We start from the raw sequence: 23,218 nt of genomic DNA, 5'->3' as shown, positions 1-23,218 counted from the left end.
AATGCAAAGATTTGCCAAACATTGTGTGTGAAGTCTTTGATACTGATCATTTCTCAAACAGCCTTTGTGGAACACACAAAATGGCACCTATTGAAGTGGAACTACTGCTCATGGAGCTCAACATTTGGTTCCCATCCAACTTGTCTGACTGAAACATCATTCCTACAACTGTTCTAAACACAAGCCTCTGTATGTGTTCTATAGGTATGTTTGTGTGTGACTGTGTATGTGTCCATGCCATGTGCGTGCAATGCTAACAGGGTAAAGGGTCTTACTTGAGCACATGTTGATCTCCGGCCCACGGGTGCCATAGTAGCCAGAGGGGCAGACATGGAGACACTCGCCGTACTGTCTCATCCTCTCCCTCCTCAGGAAAAGGAAGAGCTTGGGCTGGCACGTCATACACCCATTGTCCTTCGAACACACTGAGCAGCCTTTGCAGATTGGGTAAACATAGCTAGCTGGAACACAAGACAGAACATACACTGGTTTTACCGAACAATACTGATAGACATTAACAAAACGACATCTATTACACTATTTTTCTGAAGAATGACAACAAGAAAGCAAAGGATATTGAATTTCTGTCGTAATTGATCTGTGTAGTCATACTCTTCATTAAAAATCTCACTGAAACAAGAAATTCATGTAAACTTTTGCTGCCCTCATCATATTTACAGTAAAAAAAAAAACCACTGTGAATGCGAACATTACTCTGATTTGGTTCTGAGCTTAACTTCTGAACGCAGTGTAGGGAAAGCCAAAACAGCAGTGACTTCAAGCCAGATTTTGAAGACAAAGGAGCCAGTAATAACTAGACTGTTCCTTCTACTGTAACTTCTTAGTGTCCAGTTTACAGGAAAATGTCCTCGGGTGCACACAATAGCTGCAAACAAGAGACAGCACTATTGATTGGAGCCAAGTTTTAAATATCACACGCCGAGATAGAGTAACAGGCCTAACTGTATGACCTACCACAATGCTGTAGAAAATATCATGCTGTGGGAGAAGAATGAGGTCCTGTCTGTATATCTCTAAGCAATTTTTGAGTAACTCTTTTGAACATATGTGAGTGGGTAATGTTAATAACTATATGATGACTGGTGGAAACCTCAGAGGAATTCAGCAAAATCAGATGTGTATTTACTAAGAAAAGTCTTTTTTTTTTCTTTTAAACTGGAGAGTAAAATGTGCTGTCAGAAATTGGAAAATCAGGGCTAACCCCACAGGAGCCCACACCTCCATTTATCTTATCTTTAAAGACTTTCTTTATTCACATGATGTTTTATATATGTTTATCCTGCTTTAGTTTGGCAATGATGAATGACAAGCCTACTAAGCAAAAGTCATTTGGGGATTAAAAGCTGATATGCCATTTATTTCAATTCAGTTCAATTTACTTCTTCATAGACTCTTAATAAAGTCTATATCGATCTTAGTTTGAGTGTTTGTGCCTCCACATTGCATATAATCTGCATCTTTCTGCCATCCCCACCCCGTATCTATTGCTTTGGCTTGGAAAAAAAAAAAGATTTATGGGAACAAAAATTCAACAGGAGGTAATGTAAAACAATCCATACTATCAAACTATCAGCATGCCCTGTGGCTCTTTCTAGACACGCAATGTATATACTGCATTACATATACTGCTGACCAGTGTAAACACTGCATCATATTCTGTCCTTACATATTTTGTTAGGATAAAACCAACGTTTCAGTGATTTCCTCCTGGAAAGCTAATCGGAAATAAATACCAAAGCTGGTATTTTATCTTGAATATGGCTGATACTGACATCAAAGTAATTTTACAGAAGGTCATCGTCAGGTTATTTCAGCAATAACAAAATTCTATATCAAATTCCTGCTTTGCTGAGTTTCATATTCCACGCTTACAATACGTGATGAGAAGGATAAGTAGGCACATTTTTATGCGACCACAGTGTGCATTCACACAGACATATGGTATACAGTTTTGACGTGTTTACAGTAACCTGACATTTGTGTGCTCTCCTCCCCCACCAGCCTACACCCTGATTGCTATTGTAGCATGGAGAATTGAGGAAATTTGGGCTGGAAGTATAAAAAGCAGACAGCCATTGGAGCATTCAATCAGTTTGGTAGTTCGTGGGTGGTATTGCAAACTGTTGCTTTCTTTCCTCATCTTTTGCCCATTTTAAAACTTCATCCAACCAGCAGCTCGGTCATCCATTTCAACAACACCTATTAGTAGATAAGAAATAATTCATAGCTGTTTCAGCAACACTCACATTAATGATACTTCCTTTAAATGCTTGATTGCTGTTAGCATGACTTATCAACCTATGTGTTTGCTGGGCTTGTGCTTTGTCAGGGTTTGTTTTGTTTGCTGCATTGTGTAACGTCCTGCTCAGAACGTACAGCAGAGCCCATGCGCTCCACACACTAAGCTTTTAGAAATGGAAAACTCGAGCGCAAGGGTTTCAGCTGATGGCTGAAGAGATTAGCTTTCTCTATGATGAGATTTTGGAGCAAGGTCCTGTCTTTGCTCCGGTTCAAACCACAGGTATTTCAAATAGGAGGTTGAGATTCAGTGCATTTCAGACAGGGGTGTCCAACTGCTGTCCTCGAGGACCCCAGGCTTCCTCATTTTATGGAAATTTTTTTTCACCACCAACTGATTTATACCTGAGGCTTTACAAACTATGGTCGGAGTCTCTTATCCCACCTAATATTTTCAACAGTTGCTCGAGGGGCTCACATTTAAGCTCTAAACCAGAAATTATAACTAGCTTCCAGTATCACTTTCGAAGACAGCCCTTTCACATTCAGCACACACAGTGATCTAGAGCGGAAACAACTAAACGAGCCTGTATAGCACCTAATTCATATTCTACACTCAACTCAGATTCATGTTTAACTCGGGATAAATGGTGTAGTTTAAGTTGACTGGCTTTTAGTGGCTGAAGCCTCCACTCATAAAGACATCAGCCTTCACCATTCACACGCTATGCTGCATCCAAGATCTGAGGGCAACAATCTGCACTTTATATATAAACAGCTTCTCTGCCAATGTTTTAAGTCACAGCCGAATGCTAGCGATCAAAGCGCATTGGTTTCTAGAAATTCCAGGCTCTGTGTAAATTGCTGTGGATAAAGCTAATTCGGCTGTAAGGAGATGCTATAGTGCAAAGCAAGAGTGTATTTCAATTTTGTTCTTCTTTACATTTCTGAAAGTTAAATTATAGTCCAAGAATAATGGAAATCTTTTTTTGATCTCTCACACTTCCAGACAAGGTGCTCTGATATGTTATCCCATTACCACCTGAAGATGATTACATGAGAGTTTTGTTCCTCTTATACCACAGCAATTTGCCAAGAATTTTTATGCATATTAAAGAACAACAGTACATACTTTTCTATCAGTTTATAGTTATATTTAATGCTGTGGAATGTCCGCAAAACAAATTAGTCCCTTTCATTACTTACATTATAACAGCTATAAACAATTGTTCCTTCACCAGCCTCTTTTCCTCTCTCTTGAAGTTAACAAGACAAAAATACATCTTGTCATGTTATAGACAAACTGCAAAGCCATCCATCATGAAGACTTTGGCGTGTTACAAAGTACTGGCTCATTCCATAAATTTCTAAATAAACAGATAACTTAATTTCAACAACTACGCACGTTTTAAAATCTGTTTATGTGGAGCGTCTACCAAGTCCCTGCTAAAATGTAACAGAATGAGCACATTAATATAAACCTGCAATTTGCCTTGCATTCATAATGACTGACTGCTGTTATAGAAAATTAATCAACACTTAATGATCAATCAGAATCAAGAAATCAACTCTTTCACATTGACAAAATCCATGCTAAAAATAACAAGCACTGCAAACATTGAAAAAGGCTGTGCATTTAGAATAGTTCAGTCAAATACTGCTAACCATTTTCAATGTCACAGTGTTAGAGAGGGAGACCAAAAGGGAGACCAAAATTATCGATCAGCCAAAACATCACCTCATTGCTTGTCAGCTTGGAAGGAACCCATGACAGAAAAGACAAAGTGTCTGGACTAACTGATTAAAGGTATATGTCTGGATATGTTTGGACAGAAAGACTGCTGATCATTATTTTTTTGAAGATGTTATTTCATTCTTAGTCATGTTTTTATTTCTTTCCCATATTCACTCAATCTTTCTCTCTGGTTTTAGAATTTATAACTTCTGTCACACAGGCAATACTTACTTTCCTTTCATAACTAACAATAGTGTGCATTAACCCAGAAGCCGTCACCGCACAGGAACACCGGGCTAAAACATTAATCCAGACAAGTGGAGCAATGATTTCCGTCTGCTTGCCACGACACGATGAGAAATGAAATCTAATTTGCAAGGGGTAAAATATCCTTCCGAAATAATTCTATATTAATGTCACTCTGCCCAGCTGCAGTGGTGATAATGTGGTTGCTTCAGGTAAGTTTTTCTCCTTCGTTCATGCAAATCGAGAGCCCAGAGCACGAGGCATGACGCCATATTTGGCCTGCGCTTCATTCACTCAGCCAGAGGAGGCTGGTTTTGAACTGTGATCAAGCGAAATTAGGGTGCAAGTGAGATCCAGCTGAATCGTGTGCTGTCTCAGGTACATTTAACGGACGCTGAACAACCGTGACGGCTGCAGGGCCAAGCAGACCTCCTATATTCTCTCAGAGACACACATACACACATGATCCTCCAACACCCACGCTACCACACACTCTGTCTCTCACTGTTCTCCATCATACTGTACAATGAGTCAATAAAAGCTTCTGCACTTTTCGAACCATAAAAAAACTGCAACTTTGATTGCGAGCTCTGATTGCTCCCCCTAGAATGTAAGTTACCCACATCACTAAGGGTAATTTTGTGTTCATCCAATTAGTGAGAGTTGTGTAAAAGACAGATGTGAGGCGTCATTAGAGTAAGCTGCCAGAGAACGACCGAGTCCCCCACCACTACTACAACCACCTCAAAAATCCTACTTGGTTTACAGTGTTTTACTAACAACCTGATGTATCGCACTGACTTTTCTTATCTATATTAGATTCATGCAGGATTCAAGACCTACATTTAAAAAAAATGAATAAATTAGTCTAAGAATCAGTTCCAGTAAGGTTTCTCTTCCAAGTAATGCAAATCACTAAGAAAATGTTAGTTAAAGTTATCAGATGGATGTATGCATGAAGAACTAACCTATAAATGTGCACCTGTCGAGAAAACAAAACAAAACAAAACAAACTGAGTAACCTTTCAATCATGCAAAGCAATATTTTCGAATAAACAGCCAGAGCTCTGGGTAAACCTCAGCCCTCAGCAGCTAAACCCAAGCCTTCTTATGAGGTCTCTGCTCTGTGGTGAAAATGAAGTTTGCCAACAGAACCATGCACTTGTAATATAACATCCTTAAAGTCCTTGGGTAATGCACTCCTAAAAAGCAAGACTATTAAAACTGTACCACAACAGGAGAAATATACTTCAGCTTCTCTGACTTTGAGAGCTATCAAGTTCACAGTGTTCTTACTAAGTGTCTAGAGCAAAACATTTCAAAAATTTCTAGCCACTTGTCCTGGAAATGGGGAGTCATGTCCTTGCGATAAAGCTTTCAGAAGGTCCACAAAGTACACACCAGCCCACTAACGGCAGTACACTGAAAACAATGTCAAACCAACTACAAACCAGTACACAACTTTATCCATTATACATGTGGAAGTCTCTCTTTGCTAAATATAAAAAAAAAAGGGTGCACTCGCGGTTAAGGGGATACGCCACTTTACGTTCCAAAAATGCATTTCTGTTTCAGTTTATCAGCAAATATGTTGGCCCTCATTTTAAAGTACTTTACAGCTGGAAATGGTCGGGATTTGGAGATTCAAGCCTTTTTTCCAAGTTTACTTTAACAGTTCGCACTGTATGCACATGTTTACAATTTAGAGCAATCTCAGTGCTTATAGTGCGTTAGCAGCATGTGCTGAATAAATGCTTTTTATTTTGCCATATTATTAGCTTAACTGGAGAAGTTCCTGTGCTGCAGGCTTAGCGTATATGCCAGACACTGGTAAATTTGTAGATCGAATCTCCGTGCTTAAACGGTGGATTTGATATATAAATGCATCCGGCAAGAGTCAGGAGCTGGCAGTAATACACTGCAGTCCAGAGTAAGAGAAAAAATGGAGACTATGGCTCTACCTCAGAATGCTGCTGCTGCTAAAATGGAAATTAGTCCCTCCTACTTAATCAACTCCTATCTTTATATTATTGTTTATAATCACACTGGTGTCACGCAGATGAGGTTTCTTTCTTCATGTCGTTTTTCCTTACCACCGTCACCTCTGGCTTGCTCATTAGCTACAAATTTATAAATTTAAAACTTAACATTATATATATATATATGGTCTGGTCGCTAGAAAACAGTGAATAGTGCCAAGCAGCGCAACTACAAACCAGCAGATTTTCCCTGTTTGCACCTGATGTCCTGAGGCTCATTATGTTATGACCATTAACTTGTCCAAAAACAACAAAAAGCACAGAAGGTCAGACCATGCTTTCAGGTATGTACTGAAACAGCAGTGGGGCGGGCTGCCTGATCCCTGCTTATTCTCTTCACACACGCAAGACAGGCCAAAACGATGTACACAGGTGCTCCGAGCATCCTAGAACAGCAGGCAGTCCAATCAGCAATTCGTCACGAGAGCCGTTCCCTCTGGAGGAGCGTGCCCAAGCACACACTAACATGTGTTTTAGGTTTCTCTCCTTTAGTAGAAAATTTAGACCCTTCCAACTTCTGGAATACCCCACACGGCAGTAAGATCATGTTATCCTCACTAAATATAAGAGCTAAAAATGAAGGTGATGATGTGAAGGAGAGAGAATGGGAGAGGGGTAGAGAGTAACAGTATCTTTTGCTTCTCTACATTTTAAAAGTAAGATATTTTACTGCAATAAATGTCCTTAGACATATTTATTACCGAATTGTTTTATTCCATTAAAAAAAGAGGATTTTTTATTTTCAACCATTATTCCTGACCAAAATCATTTTAAGATCTGAGAGTCCAACATTTGCTTAGAAGAGCTGACTCCAGAAAACTGACTGGCTACCGATTGGTGCAACAGAAAAGCGTTTTAAAGTCAAGAGATGAAATCCTGATGATGCCACAACCATCCGTGGCTGAAAGTCCCAGCAAGAAAAAATTGGCCTGGCTCTCTGGGTGGGAGTGGTGGGGTTACTCTCTCCCCTGTCAGTCAGAGAGACACAAACCAAAAAGATGTCGTTGCTGGCTTCATGTGTCTCAGAGAAAGCATGGGTTAGCATTCACCCTCCCTGTTTGTAGCTGTTGTGTGATGGGGGAGAACTAGTTAGTGGGTGGGAATTGGCAAATGGCCAAATTGGGAGAAAATGGATTAAAAATGTCCAGAAAAAAGAGCTGATTTAAAGAGTTGACACAGACTTATTTACAAATAAAACATCACTACCTTTTTTACTTTATCAAAGAAAACACCAGAAATGACTGTGGCTAGAAAGTTGTTAAATTGGTTATTAGTTATTACTTATTCTGAAATAATCTTGAGTAACATTAATGAAATAACTAACATTTAAAGAAAAAACTTTAGTGTTAATTAAGTAATGGATTTTCATGTAATTTTAAAAAAGAGCTTATGATAAAATATAAAATGTGTGAACATGCGAAACAACATGGAAAGATCTGCTTTTTCTCTACTTTACAACACAAAAAATGACATCAGATAACAGGTAACATTAGATACTTCTAATTAAGTAGTTTTCTCATGATTTCTCGTGGTTTCCTTTAGCATTTTACATCTCTTTTTGTTTTATTCAACTAAAATAGGTGGATGCTTTATACAACACTGGCAGAGATACAAAGAGTAAGAGGAAAAGACATATAACGCAAAGAAAGGATCAGGAACAAATGACAGAGAAAGAGGGTGAGAGAAACGGAAGAAGAGAAGAGAGTTGGGTAAAATGGGTGGGAAGTGGAATGGATCTAATTAGCACACCTGTTGGTAATTTATCACACATAAATCTCACACCTAATTTTCACACCTGTAGCTGGATGCTCTCGCTCACATGTGCTATTCTTCAGGAATTGGCTTTGTGCTCCCTGCTCTGAGAGGTGCAGTTCCCATAACCACAGATCAATGAAACTCCCTCCAATTTTATCACCCAACGTAGGAAACCTCTTGTCTGCTATTTCTGCACATACCTCTGCACCCACATGATCAAATAATTCTCTAACTAACACGTCAACACCCGAAACCTCACACAAAAAGGGATTCCTGCCACCTGGAGGCCCTCAAATACACAGAGATGAAGCAGAGACGTAGCTGAGGCCTAGAGATTTCAGGTTTGAACCTCCCTGAAATATTATATAACAGTTTCAAATGCTTATTCATGGACAGTTCACATAACACACATACAGCACAGATGATTATATATGCGTGTCGCATACAGTTGCACAATTGCACTATACTGATGTTCATGAAAGTTAAACAATGTTATCATTACGATTTCTTCATATTTAACCACAACAGATGTCAAATGAACACACACCTTACTTTGTTTCATCATATTTTATTGGATACTGGCTAATCTGGTGAAAAACAAGATTAACCAAATCAGTATTATTTTTTTTCTGTTTTTGTTTCTGTTGGAAAGCTGCTAGCCAGCTAGTTACACTCTGAGCATAAGGATATTAAAGTGATGAAATATTGGAGGAGGAGGGAAAAAGAAGGGTAGACAGCTTTGGTTTATAAGGTAAGATGTCATTTTCCCCTTTTCACTAGCATTTTCAGTGGAACTGTTATAAAGGTACTTTATTTCCTACGCCTGTTAACATTATTAATATAGCATGATTGGTTGATGCTAGATTATGTCTTAAATAATTAAATGAGAAATTCTGAATACCTCCACCGCTTCTGGTACTGTCTGATGTCCACCCAAAATGCACGAGCATGCCACACGTATTAATTTAATTGTACAGATCATGCAGTGATTTTATTTAGCATATTTCCTCATCCTCCTGAAATGAATTCCTGGCTCTGCCACTGAGATGGACAGACACAAACCATACACCCATATGAATGCTCCTCTGAGCCCTTAAGCTTTTCATGTCACCTTTGCCGTCATAGGGAACGCAACTACTGCTGCCTGGTTGTATATCAGTAACTCTCTAATGAGACCCCCTCTCCACCTCACACCATAGCCTTGCTCAACCCCATGCACACAGCCCAGATCAGAAAAAGGTCCACAGGGTCAAAAGTGTGGAACACCACAGGGGTGCCCACAGCGAGTCACGCACACACTCTCACATATGGTCCTGGCCACTTGGAGATCAAAAGCCTGATGCCAAAGATGGGGACTCAAACATCAAACATCATTACTAGAGACTCATGGCACCTTACTCGAGCTCCACAGAGAGCACAGAGGAAACACTGAGGTGAAGAGAGACAAAAGCCTTCACTTACAACTTGTGAGTTGTTATGGAAACAATTAAATGATATATATATATATATATATATATATATATATATATATATATATATATATATATACATTTTGAGATTATATCAATCAAGCAGCCTTGTGAATTTCTACCATAACAGTAATATACAAAAGTCAAAGTCCTCACATCAAGCATTATAATAATAATAATAATAATAATAATAATAATAAAATACTGTAGGCTAAAATACGATAAGGAAAGTTGATACTGTCCCCAAACTCTGAGAGCTTAAACAAAGCATCTTTATTCAACAGTGTATCAGTTAGATTGGGAATGGGTGCAATGGGATCCGGCTTTTGTGGAAGAAGGAAAGCGGCACATTAAGCATTCTATTTTTAAACATTACGAATCATTAACCCTATTCAGATGTACTCGCTGGCATTTAAAATTGTTACTTTGAATATTAATATGAATGGTGAATAGTAATAATAGTAAACTTGAACAAAACAGAGCTGTGTTTGTGATGTCTGTGTTGAAGAAATAAAAAGATTTTAAATCATTTGATAGCTAGACCTTAAAGTGTTAGCTTTGTAATGCACTGGTATTGCTGTGCATATCAAAACAAATAGAGTTAAATCATAAATCTTGATGAGGCAATAAGCAGAATCTGCTTCAAAACATGCATTCGTTCATCTTCAGTAACCACTCTGAACTGGTCAGGGTTGCAGAGGATCTGTAGCTTGTCCCCGGAACAGTGTGTGTGAGGCATCTACCCTGGATGGGGCAGCAATCCCTCACAGGGCATATATTCACACCTAGGGGCAATTTAGTATACACAAGCCAAGTACTGGCATGTTTTTTTGGTGGGAGGAAACCTTAAGACGGGGAGGAAAACCCACATGGACATGTGGAATGCTGCACCAGGTCAAACATGACAATACCATAGGATGCACCATCTAATCAATCACCACAGGAAGTTTACAGAACCTTCTGCAGAAACAGATGTGAATTTCCCAACTTATATCTCCATAGCACTATAAAAGATAAAGCTAATGCTGGTGAACACTGATAAAGAGTGTTGCTCAACTTTTCAGAGAAAAGTTGCTGAAATTCAGCAGTACAAGCTACTGCTGTCCAACAACGGTTCCAAAACTATTAGAGGACACAAAGAAAAAAAAAATCAAGCACTAACAGATGTCAGATATTTTCCTCTAAGAACGTAAGTGGTCGAGTGTAGACGTGATCCCATTCATGAGCATCATAGTTCACTGCATTTCTGACTGCTTGCTCAAGTCTCATTGTCCTCAAACTGCATTTATCCCAGACAACCACACAGCAGTCTTGCTGAGAGCCTGCAAAAATGTGCTTGTGGAGTGGTTGCTCAAGGAAGCAAAGTTGTTATGCATAAGAATAGACAACGGCGCAAACATTGTGGCTGCTGTAAGGAGCTTAGGTTGGCTGTGGCTAAATTGCTTTGGCCATAACCTGCGTCCAGCGGTTACCAGCAGCGTTGCCAGTGAGAGTCAGCACCTAGCCTGAGCTTCGGGTCTTCGAAAAAGCCTCGTCAGCATTTTCTCCCAAAGCTGGCTAAAGAAGAGAAAGCCATACAGAGTGCAGGAGGAGATCCATACACTGAAGCACAAATGAATTCTGCTCATTTTTCTGATGTAAGGATGAGTTTACGGTCCGTCTCTACCATGTCAACAAGGGACAAGTGTGAAGGGGAATGGAGCAAGCTGAGGACACTGTGGATAATTCAGATGATACCGCGATTTAGTGGTGTTACAATCATACACATTTCCCACTAGCACAGAAGTACGTGTGCATTTGAACCCCCACTGATCCCCCCTATCTGAGCACAGCTGGAAATGTCGTCACAGTCTTCATTTTTTTATTTGAGTTTCCTGTTTTCTCTTCCACGCAAGTTACTTTATTTACTGATTTCAAGGTCAATTAAACTTAGTCAGCGTTTCTCAGCATTTCTCTTAAGTCCGCTTTCACTTTAGCTCCTCAACAGCAACATTTTCTGTTCTGTTTTCTGTTACTAATAAATGGTGTGCACTTATGAATCGTGAGTAAAAACCTATTCAGATTTGTGTGCTTGTGTGCCAAAGAATAACAAAATATCTGTCCGCACACTTCTCCTATTATCCATGTCAGGACCCTCCACTGACATAATTATTAATGCAGCTAATTATTGCTATGCCTAACCCTAACTTCAGTATCCAAAAGTAAACCTTTTGATTCTTTTATAGCTGTATTTTTTTGGGGAAAAATACAGCTTTCTTCATGGGGACCAGTGAAATATCCCCACAAGGTTAAAACCTAGACATGTCAGAGATACAGTTAAAGCCCTAAAATGCACTTCGATCATTTGTTTAAAACAATGGCATGAACGATAAATAATAGTGTTGCTGTTTCCTGTGCATGTGAATAGTAATAAGGTTGCAAACCTTCAGATCTCTGACAGTATCATTATGAGCTCAGATTTCCGAACTAAAGCCTTACCTTCCAGGTAAAGACACGCCACACATCATGCAGTTAGAAATTAATGCCACTGCATACTCTTTTTGTGCAAATGGATGTCATATCTCCTGTTCCTCAGCAGCCTGCTGCTTCCAGAAAGATTAGAGAGATAAACACTGTAACTCTTGTCCTCTTCTCTCTCTCTCTCTTACTCAAACAGTACTGCATGAGTCCTGCTGCCTGCTTTTACACAGAACCTTTATTTGGCTGATAAATCTATTTCAGCATGAACTGCCCTCACAGGCGACATTTGCTTGGTCTTAGTGGCCGTTATGTGTGGCCAGGCAGTGCCATTACCAAAGCCATTGGGGTGTAAACATGTAAACTACACGCGACCTCTGCGTGTGCGCACCATTTCCTTGCCACCCCTGCCTATGACAGCTGTTTACGCTAAAGAAGACAGTCTGCTCCTGAGGCCTGGCTCTGCTCCAAATAAAATAACACTGAGCTGAAGAAAAGTCAGCCAACATGTAATACAAGTGGATAACTGAGAGAGGAAAAAACAGGAATCTGAAAAATGTTGGTGGATATTTTTCTCCGCCCCACACATTTTCTTTATCATGCTCTTTACCGCAGACTGGTCCCTGCTGTGCAACCCAGTTACTAAGAGAGAGAATGAAGGGATAAAGAGAGTGTCCAAATCCCAAAATTTTATAAATGGACCACAACTGAGGATGTCTGCAACAAACCATTTAGAAACAGAAGAATGAAAGTCTTGACTCAAACTTTACTCAAATTATGAACAAAGCAGCAAATTGACAATCAAATAAAACATCCTTAATTACACAGGAGTGTTGCCGGCTCACAGCTCCCGAGTCCTCGCTTCGATCCTGAGCTCGGGTTACTTTCTGCGTGGAGTTTCTCATTCTCCTCTGGGTTCTCTGGTTTCCTCCCATATACTATGTACTAATATACTAAATTGCCCCTAGGTGTGAATGTGTGTACATGGTGCCCTGCGATGGACTGGCATCCCTTTCAGTATTCCCGCCCCTTGCCCAGTGTTCCCAGGATAGGCTTGGTATCCACCACAACCCTGACCAGGATAAAGAGGTTATTGAAGATGAATGAACGAATGAATGAAATTACACAGGGAACAACAATCAATGATATCAACCACATTCACACCAAGTCGATCCATATAACGCAGGCACATCCTCCAGGGTTTCTGCTGAGTGTGAGACAGCCTCACGAAACATTTTTGTGACAATGATACAACTAGTTGAGTGTTTTATATCAGTAGCCATAACGATGTCATAACCTGTCGCTACCGCGAGACAGTTCCTTTTTATTGACCGAATTAAAGCCCTGTCAATGAAACGTGGAATTCCTTTGCCTGCTGTGTGTGACCGGGCCTAAACGGACAAATAAACTGACAACAAGTACCGTGTTAACACTGCGCTACCAATCAGAGAGTGTGTATCTCCAGTTAGTGACCCTTAAAGATCTCATCCATATGTGAGCAACATGCTTAATCTTCAGTGTGTACAAGAGAGAGTAAGAGAGTGAATGAGAAGACAAGGAATAGAGAGAATGGAGAGACAATGAGCTCAGCACCACAACTCTCTAATGACTTCCATGCCTGGCTCTGATTGAAACCACACCAGTGCTTCTTAGTTCCACAGGCAGGGGCCAAGCCAGGCGCTCCGCTATTCTTCTGCACTCCCCTTTTCTCGATTTTAGATGCATCCGTTTGGCCTAGCAGGACTAAACAGGACCATTCTACAAGAGGTTATGAAAGGGCAAGGAGTCGAGACAAGACCCCAACTCCGTCCACATCCTCTGCACAACCACAACCACATGCCATGAGTTCCTCTATTTCAACTGACCAGCCCACGTCCAGCCCGTAGCAAATAAAAGGCGTGTTGAGTAAAGGTTTGATGTGGAGAACGAGCATAATTAGAGGCCCCATAACATATAGAGGAACAGAGGAGGCCTGTCCATCTGTTGGGTAATGGAAGGCTGGGGAGGAGCGATGGAAGGATCACACTACCCTAGTGTTTTGGAAGTGATTCGTATAGGCGTGGTTCAATCAGAACTGGAGACAGGTCCCACATGGCCAGTGCTGTATGGCCGCCGAGGTTTGGGTTGTGGCGCGGCCTCACAGATCGATTAATCATCGGTCGCACTGGATGTGCATAATATCCACCTATCAAAAAAGCATGTTCACTTTAATGGAAGAGGACATGGTCAAAGGGATTTGCTTCTGGTAGGCGTTGTGTTTCCCTCCACCTTCTCTGATTTTGAACAGGAAATTTATCCCCTCGATCTGCCAGTCTTGGAAGCATGGGCCAATGGAAAACGAGTGCAGAGCTTGTCATGATTGGAAGAGCTTGTTATTATTGTTTCGTTGTGTCAGGAAGCTTTTTACGCTCCTCTGTAAAGTTTCATCACTCCCAAATAACAAACTGGCAAGCTGGCTGTGGTTAGACATTCACTGAACCCTCCAAGAACATGTCACACCAGGACGCACATAATCGCCTGATTTTGCTCCGCCCCGGAAAAGACATTTGCAAGGCGAAAATCCGGTGTGAGTGCTGCTCTAGGGTTGCGTAGGACACAGTCTGCACCAACACAGAGACAGTATGCAAGAGCTGTGGAGTAGCCAAGAGGAGAGCAAGTCAAGTTCCTCAAACTCAACAGGGGCTCTCTGAAAGAGCAGTTAAATCTTTGAACTGTCCCAAACACTCAGCTGACACTGGCATTAGCCACTCATGGCTGCTGGCCTTCCAGCCTGGGTGTTAAGAAGGGTGTTGAGGATGTGGCATCTAGCTTGCAGGATGCTGGATGATCATAAAGGGTCAAGTACAAGCAAGATTGAAGGCCTAAGAAGGCTTGCTGATATGGAGAACTGGCACATAAAAGTTATGTCGGCGGTTAACCTCACTGGCGTTCCTCTCAAACGCTAACATTACTGTCACATGGTTTTATTTACTTCAGCATTTAGTTGAACTCCAAGGTAATAAACAAAAATGAAACACACTCAACAAATGAGGGAAAATCTAACTATTTGTCTCATGCGGCAATCCATGGCATGATGTAGCTGCCACAACTGCAACTGGCCTCATTACTTAAAGTACTAAGAAAACGCAATGAGCCTTTGGGATAGCAAAAGAATTGTAGCGCAGTCTTCTACTCCATATTGCTGAGTACTGTCTTTACCGTCCATGCCATTGTGTGACTATTTTTAAAATAATCCCTTGCAAGGTTGTTTCCTGCCTGCTTTCAGAAACTTTATTAGTCAGTAAACTAAAGGGTATTGTACCCAACTAGCCATATTACCATATTTAGTAGCTTTATAGGGAAACATATTAAGGTATAATTGCTTTGGCAGGCCAGCTATTGAGGGACTAACAAAGGTGAAAGCTAGAAAATCTCACTTGCTTATGGGACACTGGACCTTTTGTCTGCAGCTCCACAGTTTCCAATCACCATGAGGAAATATGGAGTGTATTACAAGAATTATATAATAAGTCCCTTTTATTTTAGTTCATTTCCGAAAATTAACTTTTACAGTGCGGTAAAATGTGGCCCGAAAGAAAACCATCTGTTTGGCATTTAGCATTGCCAGCACAAGGGATCCTCTAATGACAGTGATTGAGAGGGAAAGAGGGAATCTCCTTGTGTATGAGGGAACAAAAAAAACCAAAAAAAAACAGTGAAATTCTAACACATGAATGTTTTACCCACAAAGTGCTACGACATGACGAATGGGTGGTATGAAATAGTGTTGCTACACGCACCCTTTTATTTGCATGAACTGAAAACATCTCTATTCTCCTCCTTAAATGAAGCAACAGCTCCCAATCGGAGATATGGGCTGTTGGTGGAGGAAACACACCACTCCAAATCTGAATCAGGAGTCTATCGGTCTGCATAAATGAATTAACGCTAACTGCCGTTGTCGAGGAAAGGGCATGTGGGTGTTTTTGTGGCAAATAAATACAAAGAGAACTCAAACCAGATTTGCCACAGAGGGTCACATGGGGTTGAGGTATCTGTGCGATTGTGAGTTCATGTCATTGCCATTCCCTCTGAGAGAAATCCAGAGGGGTGCCATAGCACTGCTGCGCTGTGTGCTGCAGCCGTCCCTAAACAATACACATCCTCTGCCCTGACACCACGGCCAGAGCCAATAACACATTGATTAAGGCTGTCAAATTGTCATTAAACTAATAAATCAACTTAAGCAGGAATGACAGGGCTTCATTAGTGCACAAACTGCTCACGGATGTTCTGCATCAGAGTGGTGCTGAAACACAATAAACTGCAGGAGCTTGATCTGAGTTAAAAACAAATCAGACCACAAATCTTCTGGTGACAGAGAAAGTGAAGACAGCAGGCTCCCTCTCTTCCAAGGACTAGGGATACAGCAGTATACTCACCCTGAATTTAAATCTTTAAGTTATAAGTTAACTTCCATCTACAGTTCAGAAATATTTGACGAAATCGGACAAAGAACGGGAAAACGTTCCCATCAGTTCTGTGCTACCCTTGAGCTCCGAGAGATTTAATCCCTCTCAGGTGATGGAGCTCACATGAAGCCATCTCTAACTGATCTCCTCAAATATGCTCCCCCTCAACCTCTCAACCCCCCCCCCCCCCCCCCCCCCCCCCCCAGTCATTAAGAAACGCTTCTTCCTGTGTGCTGCTCATGTTCTCAAACAACCACTCATTTTACATGAGCTTGATAAAAACAATCGCACTGTGTTGTACGAGGACAATCTCTAACACAGCACACCTACAACTTAACAAGCAAGAGAACTGCTGTCCAAGACCTGAGGGCCAGTGCAATAGAAAAGCCAACGCAGCCACTGGAAAGAGGGGCTATTGGACAGCAGGAGACTGGAGACTCATACACATAAACTCGTTGATTCAATGAAGAACATCCATCTCCTGGATTAGGGAGGCACCGCGTGAAAAGCTCTCGTTAAAAGACGTGCCATCTGCAGCTTTTTCACTTTTTCCAAATAGAGAGTGGCAAACACCGTTTCGAGAAAAAGCTCTTGGAGTGTTCTCTTTCGCTGTCACGCACTTAATCAATGACTTATACGGCATAAGCCTAGCAGGAGCCAACATTAACGTGTCCACCCACTGACCTGGGACCTTGTTTAAGCTTTCTGCAAACACAGCGCCACATTTAACGGCTCTTTTCTTTCATGCCCTTCTGTGCAAGTCAGGAATTAGTAAACCTAACAAATGTAAACATAAGGAATTCTTTAAAAGAATGTGTTTCCTGCTCACACGAAATGGAGTTATTAATTTCTCGCTTTGGTTTAAATCAGATCATTCATACCCTCAATCAATCTTTCAATGCCAGGCACTGACTACTCTCTCCACCACCTTCACATACTTTGTTCTCAATTCCAGCAATCCCAGATTTTGTGATGATGTCTGGGTGTAGTACGGTTTCACTGTGGACCAGAAGCAATTAAAAACATACACCATGCATGACAGAAAAAAAGCTGATGGAAGTAAATCAAATCTCATCATACTGTATCTCTTCTCTGCTAAAAGAACAACACAATCTCTGTTACTATTTCCCCATTTCTAGATGAAACACAGCTCAGGAACTCAGAGATAAGCCTTTCCTTAGAGATATCCACCTTTTCATGGATTACAGAGCACGGGATTTTCTGGCTATATGCTTCTATTAGTTCCATTATCAAGCGCTTAATCAGACTATGGATCAGAAGTAGCACTTTCTAAGCTTCACAACAACAGAAAAGGAGAGGCCAAAGTCATGGTAATGGTCTAAGACCCACAAGGCACATATACACAGCAAACTACACTTTCACACACACACACTTCCTTATGCTTAAAAATGTTTATTTAAAAAAAATGGAATACCTCCTGCTTTCAGTCCACAAGAAACCAAAACCATATCAACAGCTGATGAGGTTAAAGCAGTGAAATCATCAAAACTTTTTAGTGTTAGCACTGAAAGTGAAAAAATGGTCAAACACCACAAATCCGCAACAGAATACCTACAGAAATACCTAATGATCTCCTGCTTGGACTCCGTAACAAGTTTATGTGCTTTAAAAAAGTGCACGCACTTAAAATTTGATGAAAAAATAACTTGCTGTGAAAACTACTTCTACTAACGTACACTAGTTAACACCTGGCTCCTGTTTACGGACACGTGAGGTTCCTCAGAACATTAAGACATGTTTATGAACTTCAGTAAATTCTTTCTGGGGTTAAAAAAAAATCAGCATAGTAATATCAGGACTACAGAGATTTTCTTTGTCAAAAGCATTTGGAATAAATTAATTAGCAACAAAGGAGTTAACAGCATCCCTTTTACAGATCTGCACGCCTGATTTCTCTCTTCCTCTGGGCCACGCTGGCACATGAGCCTTTTGGTTTTTTTATGTAGTCAGCAGGTGGCATCATTAGCCAGGGAATAAAATGAAAACTAATACCCCAGAGTCTAGCAATGATATCATAGCAGGGCTTGCTGCCCCCCCCCCCGTCTGCTCTCTGTAGCACGCAATGTAGGGGGTAAGGAGGTGTAAATTGGATGTTTCTTACTGTTGGTTTAGCTTTATTTGCACAGAATGAAAAAGATGTGCTGGGATTGAGGCACAGGAAAAATGGTGTGCGCTGTAACACACCAGTACTTTTTTAAATATACTAATTCATTATGATGATCTGTTTGAAACATGACAAATACTCACTAGAGAAGGGTTAATAAAGTCAAGAGTACAAAGTCCACATCAAACACTGTATATTCACATCGTACAGCACGTGCTAATTAGTGTATGGCTGATTCTTCAGGGAGCGTAATCGTAGTGCATGACAGGAGTCTCTGGAATGATTCAAATACCGCTGTACAAGAGCAAGCCAGCAAATACTGAGTATAAAGCTGTCATAGGAACCCGCAGGGCAAGAAAAATATTTGACTGTTTCGGAGTCTATTGAACCATGATTTCTCTCCCATGGTACTCTCAATAAGCATGATAAATAAAACAAGGAAGTAAATTTAAAGCTTGGCTGACTGCCACGACATTTCACATGTCACTCCTGGCCTCATGTATATCAAAACAACTGAACCTACTCCCTCTTTTAAGCCTCCAAATGCAGTCAGATTGCACGGTTCAGGGGCCTCAGATACGTATATAAGTGGCATAGTCATGTATGGATAATCTCTCTCTCTCTCTCTCTCTCTCTCACACACACACACACACATACACACACACACTCACCAAATGAAAATACACTATTTTTGCACTGCAATCACTATTTCTCTCTTTGCCTCACATCCAAAATGCTCACATCCAAAAATAAAAAGCAGTTCACCTTAGCCAACTTTGATCCCATTAAGCAAATTATATTACGGAGTATCTGAGATCACACAAGTCTCGCAGAAAAATAGGGGAGCAGAAGACGTGTGTGTGCCAGTACCCCCGCAGTGATGGCCTGATTATTTGCAGATGGGTGGTGGGGAAGACTTGCAGCCGGAATAGATCCCCCCCAGCATGCCATGCATATGATTACACCTAAGATCAGGGATGTTATGCCCATTACTTCTTCCTTTTTTTAGCTTAGGTATTTAAGTGTGTTGCAATAGCACAATATGCATCTCATTTATTTTCTCTAAAAAAAAGGTGACAGGACATGCAGAACTCTGCAAATCCACTCCTCCCTTAACTTTAGAGGGTCATTTGGAGTGAGCAGCTTATTTCTGTTTGCTAATAACTCCAGTAAACAGGCTACCTATGAGCTGGCATCTTCTGGAGTAAACTGAAATCACACGTCTAGCTTCTCGTTTGAACTTAATTACCTGGCAAGGCTGATATGAAATGTATCAATCAGATGCTATGTTTAAACAAATACAGATCATTTGTTGGCTGATATTATTATCAGTGATAATTAAATTTACACTAAATAATCTGCTAGATGGATAGCTGCTCGTAATGGTCAGGAGTTATCCTAGATTTTGGCTACCTCCACCAAGTCACGATATTACAGCTCCTATTATTGAATGTTAATAAATATGGAATATCTGAATTATATATATGAAGCAAATTTATGATTGTTATAATTGTTCTAATATATGTAAGGTAGTGGGTAGATTCACACTGGGGTTTTTTTTTTTCTAGATGAATCCACCAGCAGCATCTAGAGGAGATGTGCATGCAGCACAAATTAAACTTGAGGACAAACTCTGGCTCTGCTGATTAGAGTGAGAGGTGCAATGTCCAGCATCCCAGTGGATATTTTCTTTCATTTAAGCTTTATATTAATAAAGCAAGAACAAACCTAGTCTGTAAACCATGGTGAAACATGGTGCGAGATACACCTTAGAGACAGACGTTAATGTGTTTGTAGGCCTTGATGGTGTGTGTATTTTTACTCTTTGGGTGGTGGTCGTGGTGGGGGCAGGGCGGTGGAAGAATGACTTCCGTTTCTACGATTGGCTCCCAATTCAGCGGCGGTTAAATCTATGTCACAGTTTATCAGCCCACTTCATTAGATTTCCGAGTACTGTAGACACAGGTATCATAAATCAAGCAGCATTTCTCTCACATGGAGGCACTCGAGAAGTGACTGCTAGACTCGAAACAACCGTAGTGATTTTATTTTTTTTCATTTTGCACCTAAATTTTGCATGCCCAAAAAAATTTCGATAAAAGTTGAATAAACAGTTTAATCAGTCTGAAATGGAATAAAGTAGGTTTTACCTTCCATGTGACATTATATATTGTATTAAAGTTATGAGGAATATGGAAGCAGCAGTTACTGGATACACTGTATAAGAGGTTAAAGGTAGACTAGAGCCAGGACATTTTCTGAACAATTAGAAAATCTTATTTTAGTCCTTCATAAAAACCAAACTGGAGAAAATGTTATGTTTCACGTGACTTTACACCATTAAGTTACAAACACAGCTAACTAACACGTATATCAGGACACTAGGACGTCTACCATGCCCATGAACCTGTGTTAAACCTGGTGAGAACGTGTGTGTGAGGCAAAGTTGACAAGTATTCACACTTGGATACACACTTAACTGCCGATTTTCTAAGCAATTTCACACGAAATAGTCTTAGGGTAGGTCTACGCAGCTTTGGGAACATGGAGTAAATTTGCTAGCTACAAGTGCGTGCACTGCCCTGATGTCCAAATGGGAAATCTCATAAATCAGCAATATCCATATCCAAGTTAGGAAATTCTAACGCTATTTCAGAATGAAAGGTTTTGTAAAGTGGTGCTGAAATGAGAACAAGCTATGCGTGATGTTAGCTCCTGCTCGTATCTTTACGCACTTTTACGCGCAGGCACACAGGCGCTCAAGTCAGCAGTAGAAGCTCAATCTGATCGAAGTTAGAAGTCAAGGAAGCATTTCATACTGTACATGCATTTATTTTCCTTTCCATCAAAAAAAAAAACAAAAAAAAAAAACAGGACTGGCTGTTAGACATTAGCTACAGGCTACATATATTTCACACTACACCCAAATGCATAAAATCTGTCTTTTCCACTGAAACCCTGTCGTGAAACCAGCAGTACAACATGGAAGCCATCTCCAAATGGTTCGATCTTTTTTTTTTCTTGCCTAAAATGAATACCTCTCCCGCTTGAACCCATGCTATCAAAGCGCCAGTATCTGACTGGAAGTGTGTGAGCAGATTTCTCGGTGTGATTTGCAGTCTGCTTTACCTCTTTTGTTCCTTCTCCAGCGATGCGCCTGCGTCTGACAGTGGCTGTAGTCCATGCAGTTCAACACGATCAAAGCAAAGGAGAAGAGTCGAAACTGCATCTGGGCGGCTGTGCGTTCTCTCCACTCAGTCAGAAGTGCCAAACGTGTCTGAAGCGTTTTTTTCCCCTCTCTCTCTCCCTTTCTCTTTCTCTCTCTTTTCCGTCCACAGTCCTCAAAGTCCGTGTTTAAGGTTTTAATGTTGCCTGCAGATTGTTCCGGGGACTGGGGAGTTCAGAAGTCCATACTGTCGCTCATCAGACAGGAGAGAGTTTATCAGCAGCCACTAATGTCATTTTTTTTAATAAAGCGTGTGAAAAAGCGCACCAACAGGGTTAATCAGAGACTAGAGGAAAAACACTCCTGTACCCTATGGAAAGAGTTAGAATGAGATTATATAAGCCAGGGTGAGACGGTGAGCCGTATAGACCTGCCTATAGCGGAGGATGAACACTCGTTATTCATCAGCAAAGCAATCATTCAGCGCACACACCGCACTTTATAATGCATCAACGTTATCTGGTGGGAGCGGTGTGTCGTAACGCAGCGCGGCTCGCCAACCGACATGTTCAGCAAAACGGTTCAAGCAGGATGATACCTTCACACACACACTCACACACACACACACTCACACTTACACACAAGATGACATAAGGCTACCTGCGAAAAAGAGAGAAAGAAAGAGAGAGAAGAAAAAAAAGCGTCCGGTTGTAAAACTAATATCAAGTTCCTTCAGAAGGCCAGAGTGCAGTCAGGGCACAGAGCATCCCTGTCGCAGGGAAAAAGTTTTCACTCCAAACCCCGGCGTGGATCCGTTATACGCAGCTCATCACACACTCACACACACACACTCACTCATACACACACACACAGTCGCTCTTCACGTGCTGCTCCGCGGGTTGAGAGGGAAAAAGCGCCTCGGGTTTTGTCCTCCGCAAAAACACACACACACACGCATACACACGCACACGCGCAGACACACACACGCAGAGTTATATCGAACACCTGAAGCTCGTTAGTGATCGTGGAGCGGTGTGTGAGGTCGGTGTGTGGCTCTCTCCGCCTGCTCAGCAGCACATCCAGGCTCCGGCGCGCGCGCGGCTCATGACGAGGTGAAGCTCAGTGGTGCTGATGCTTGGGCCGCTTTTACTATATAAGCTCAGAGCAGCTGTCACGTGGAGACTCCCAACATCTTGGTGGGGCTTTTTTTTTTTTTTTTTTTTTTTTTTGGAAGCCCCACCATTCAGAAGAGGGGTGTTCTTTTTTTTCTTCTTCTTCTTCTTTTTATTATTATTATTATTATTATTATTATTACTATTATTTTTTTCTTTTTCATAATTTCCAAGATGATGCATGCCATTAAATCCACCAGGTCTAACAGAAATTACTTAATAAGATGAGCAAGCTCTGGGTCCTAGTGCAGGTCAGATAAAGCTTATATATACATATATTTTTAAAAAAGCCTCTAACCCGACTCCATGTGCCCACTGACTCTTTGCTTGCTCTCCACACCTAA

The 23,218-nt window shown here is 41.0% G+C and overlaps 1 protein-coding gene across 1 annotated transcript in view; it reads right to left on the bottom strand.

Annotated features, from left to right (window-relative positions):
* Positions 1-22,838, bottom strand: part of rspo2 (R-spondin 2) — a 49,866-nt gene extending 27,028 nt beyond the window's left edge. The window contains exons 1-2 of the mRNA XM_026913263.3: positions 21,666-22,838; positions 276-461 (exon numbers count right to left, since the gene is read on the bottom strand). Of these exons, the coding sequence (XP_026769064.1) occupies positions 276-461; positions 21,666-21,765 (286 nt within the window). The 5' untranslated portion in view covers positions 21,766-22,838. The remainder of the gene's footprint in view (positions 1-275; positions 462-21,665) is intronic.
* Positions 22,839-23,218: the final 380 nt, after the last annotated feature.

Source organism: Pangasianodon hypophthalmus, chromosome 1 (genome assembly GCF_027358585.1).
Source record: "Pangasianodon hypophthalmus isolate fPanHyp1 chromosome 1, fPanHyp1.pri, whole genome shotgun sequence".
Classification (NCBI taxonomy): domain Eukaryota; kingdom Metazoa; phylum Chordata; class Actinopteri; order Siluriformes; family Pangasiidae; genus Pangasianodon; species Pangasianodon hypophthalmus.
This window is presented reverse-complemented; position numbering and strand designations above follow the sequence as displayed.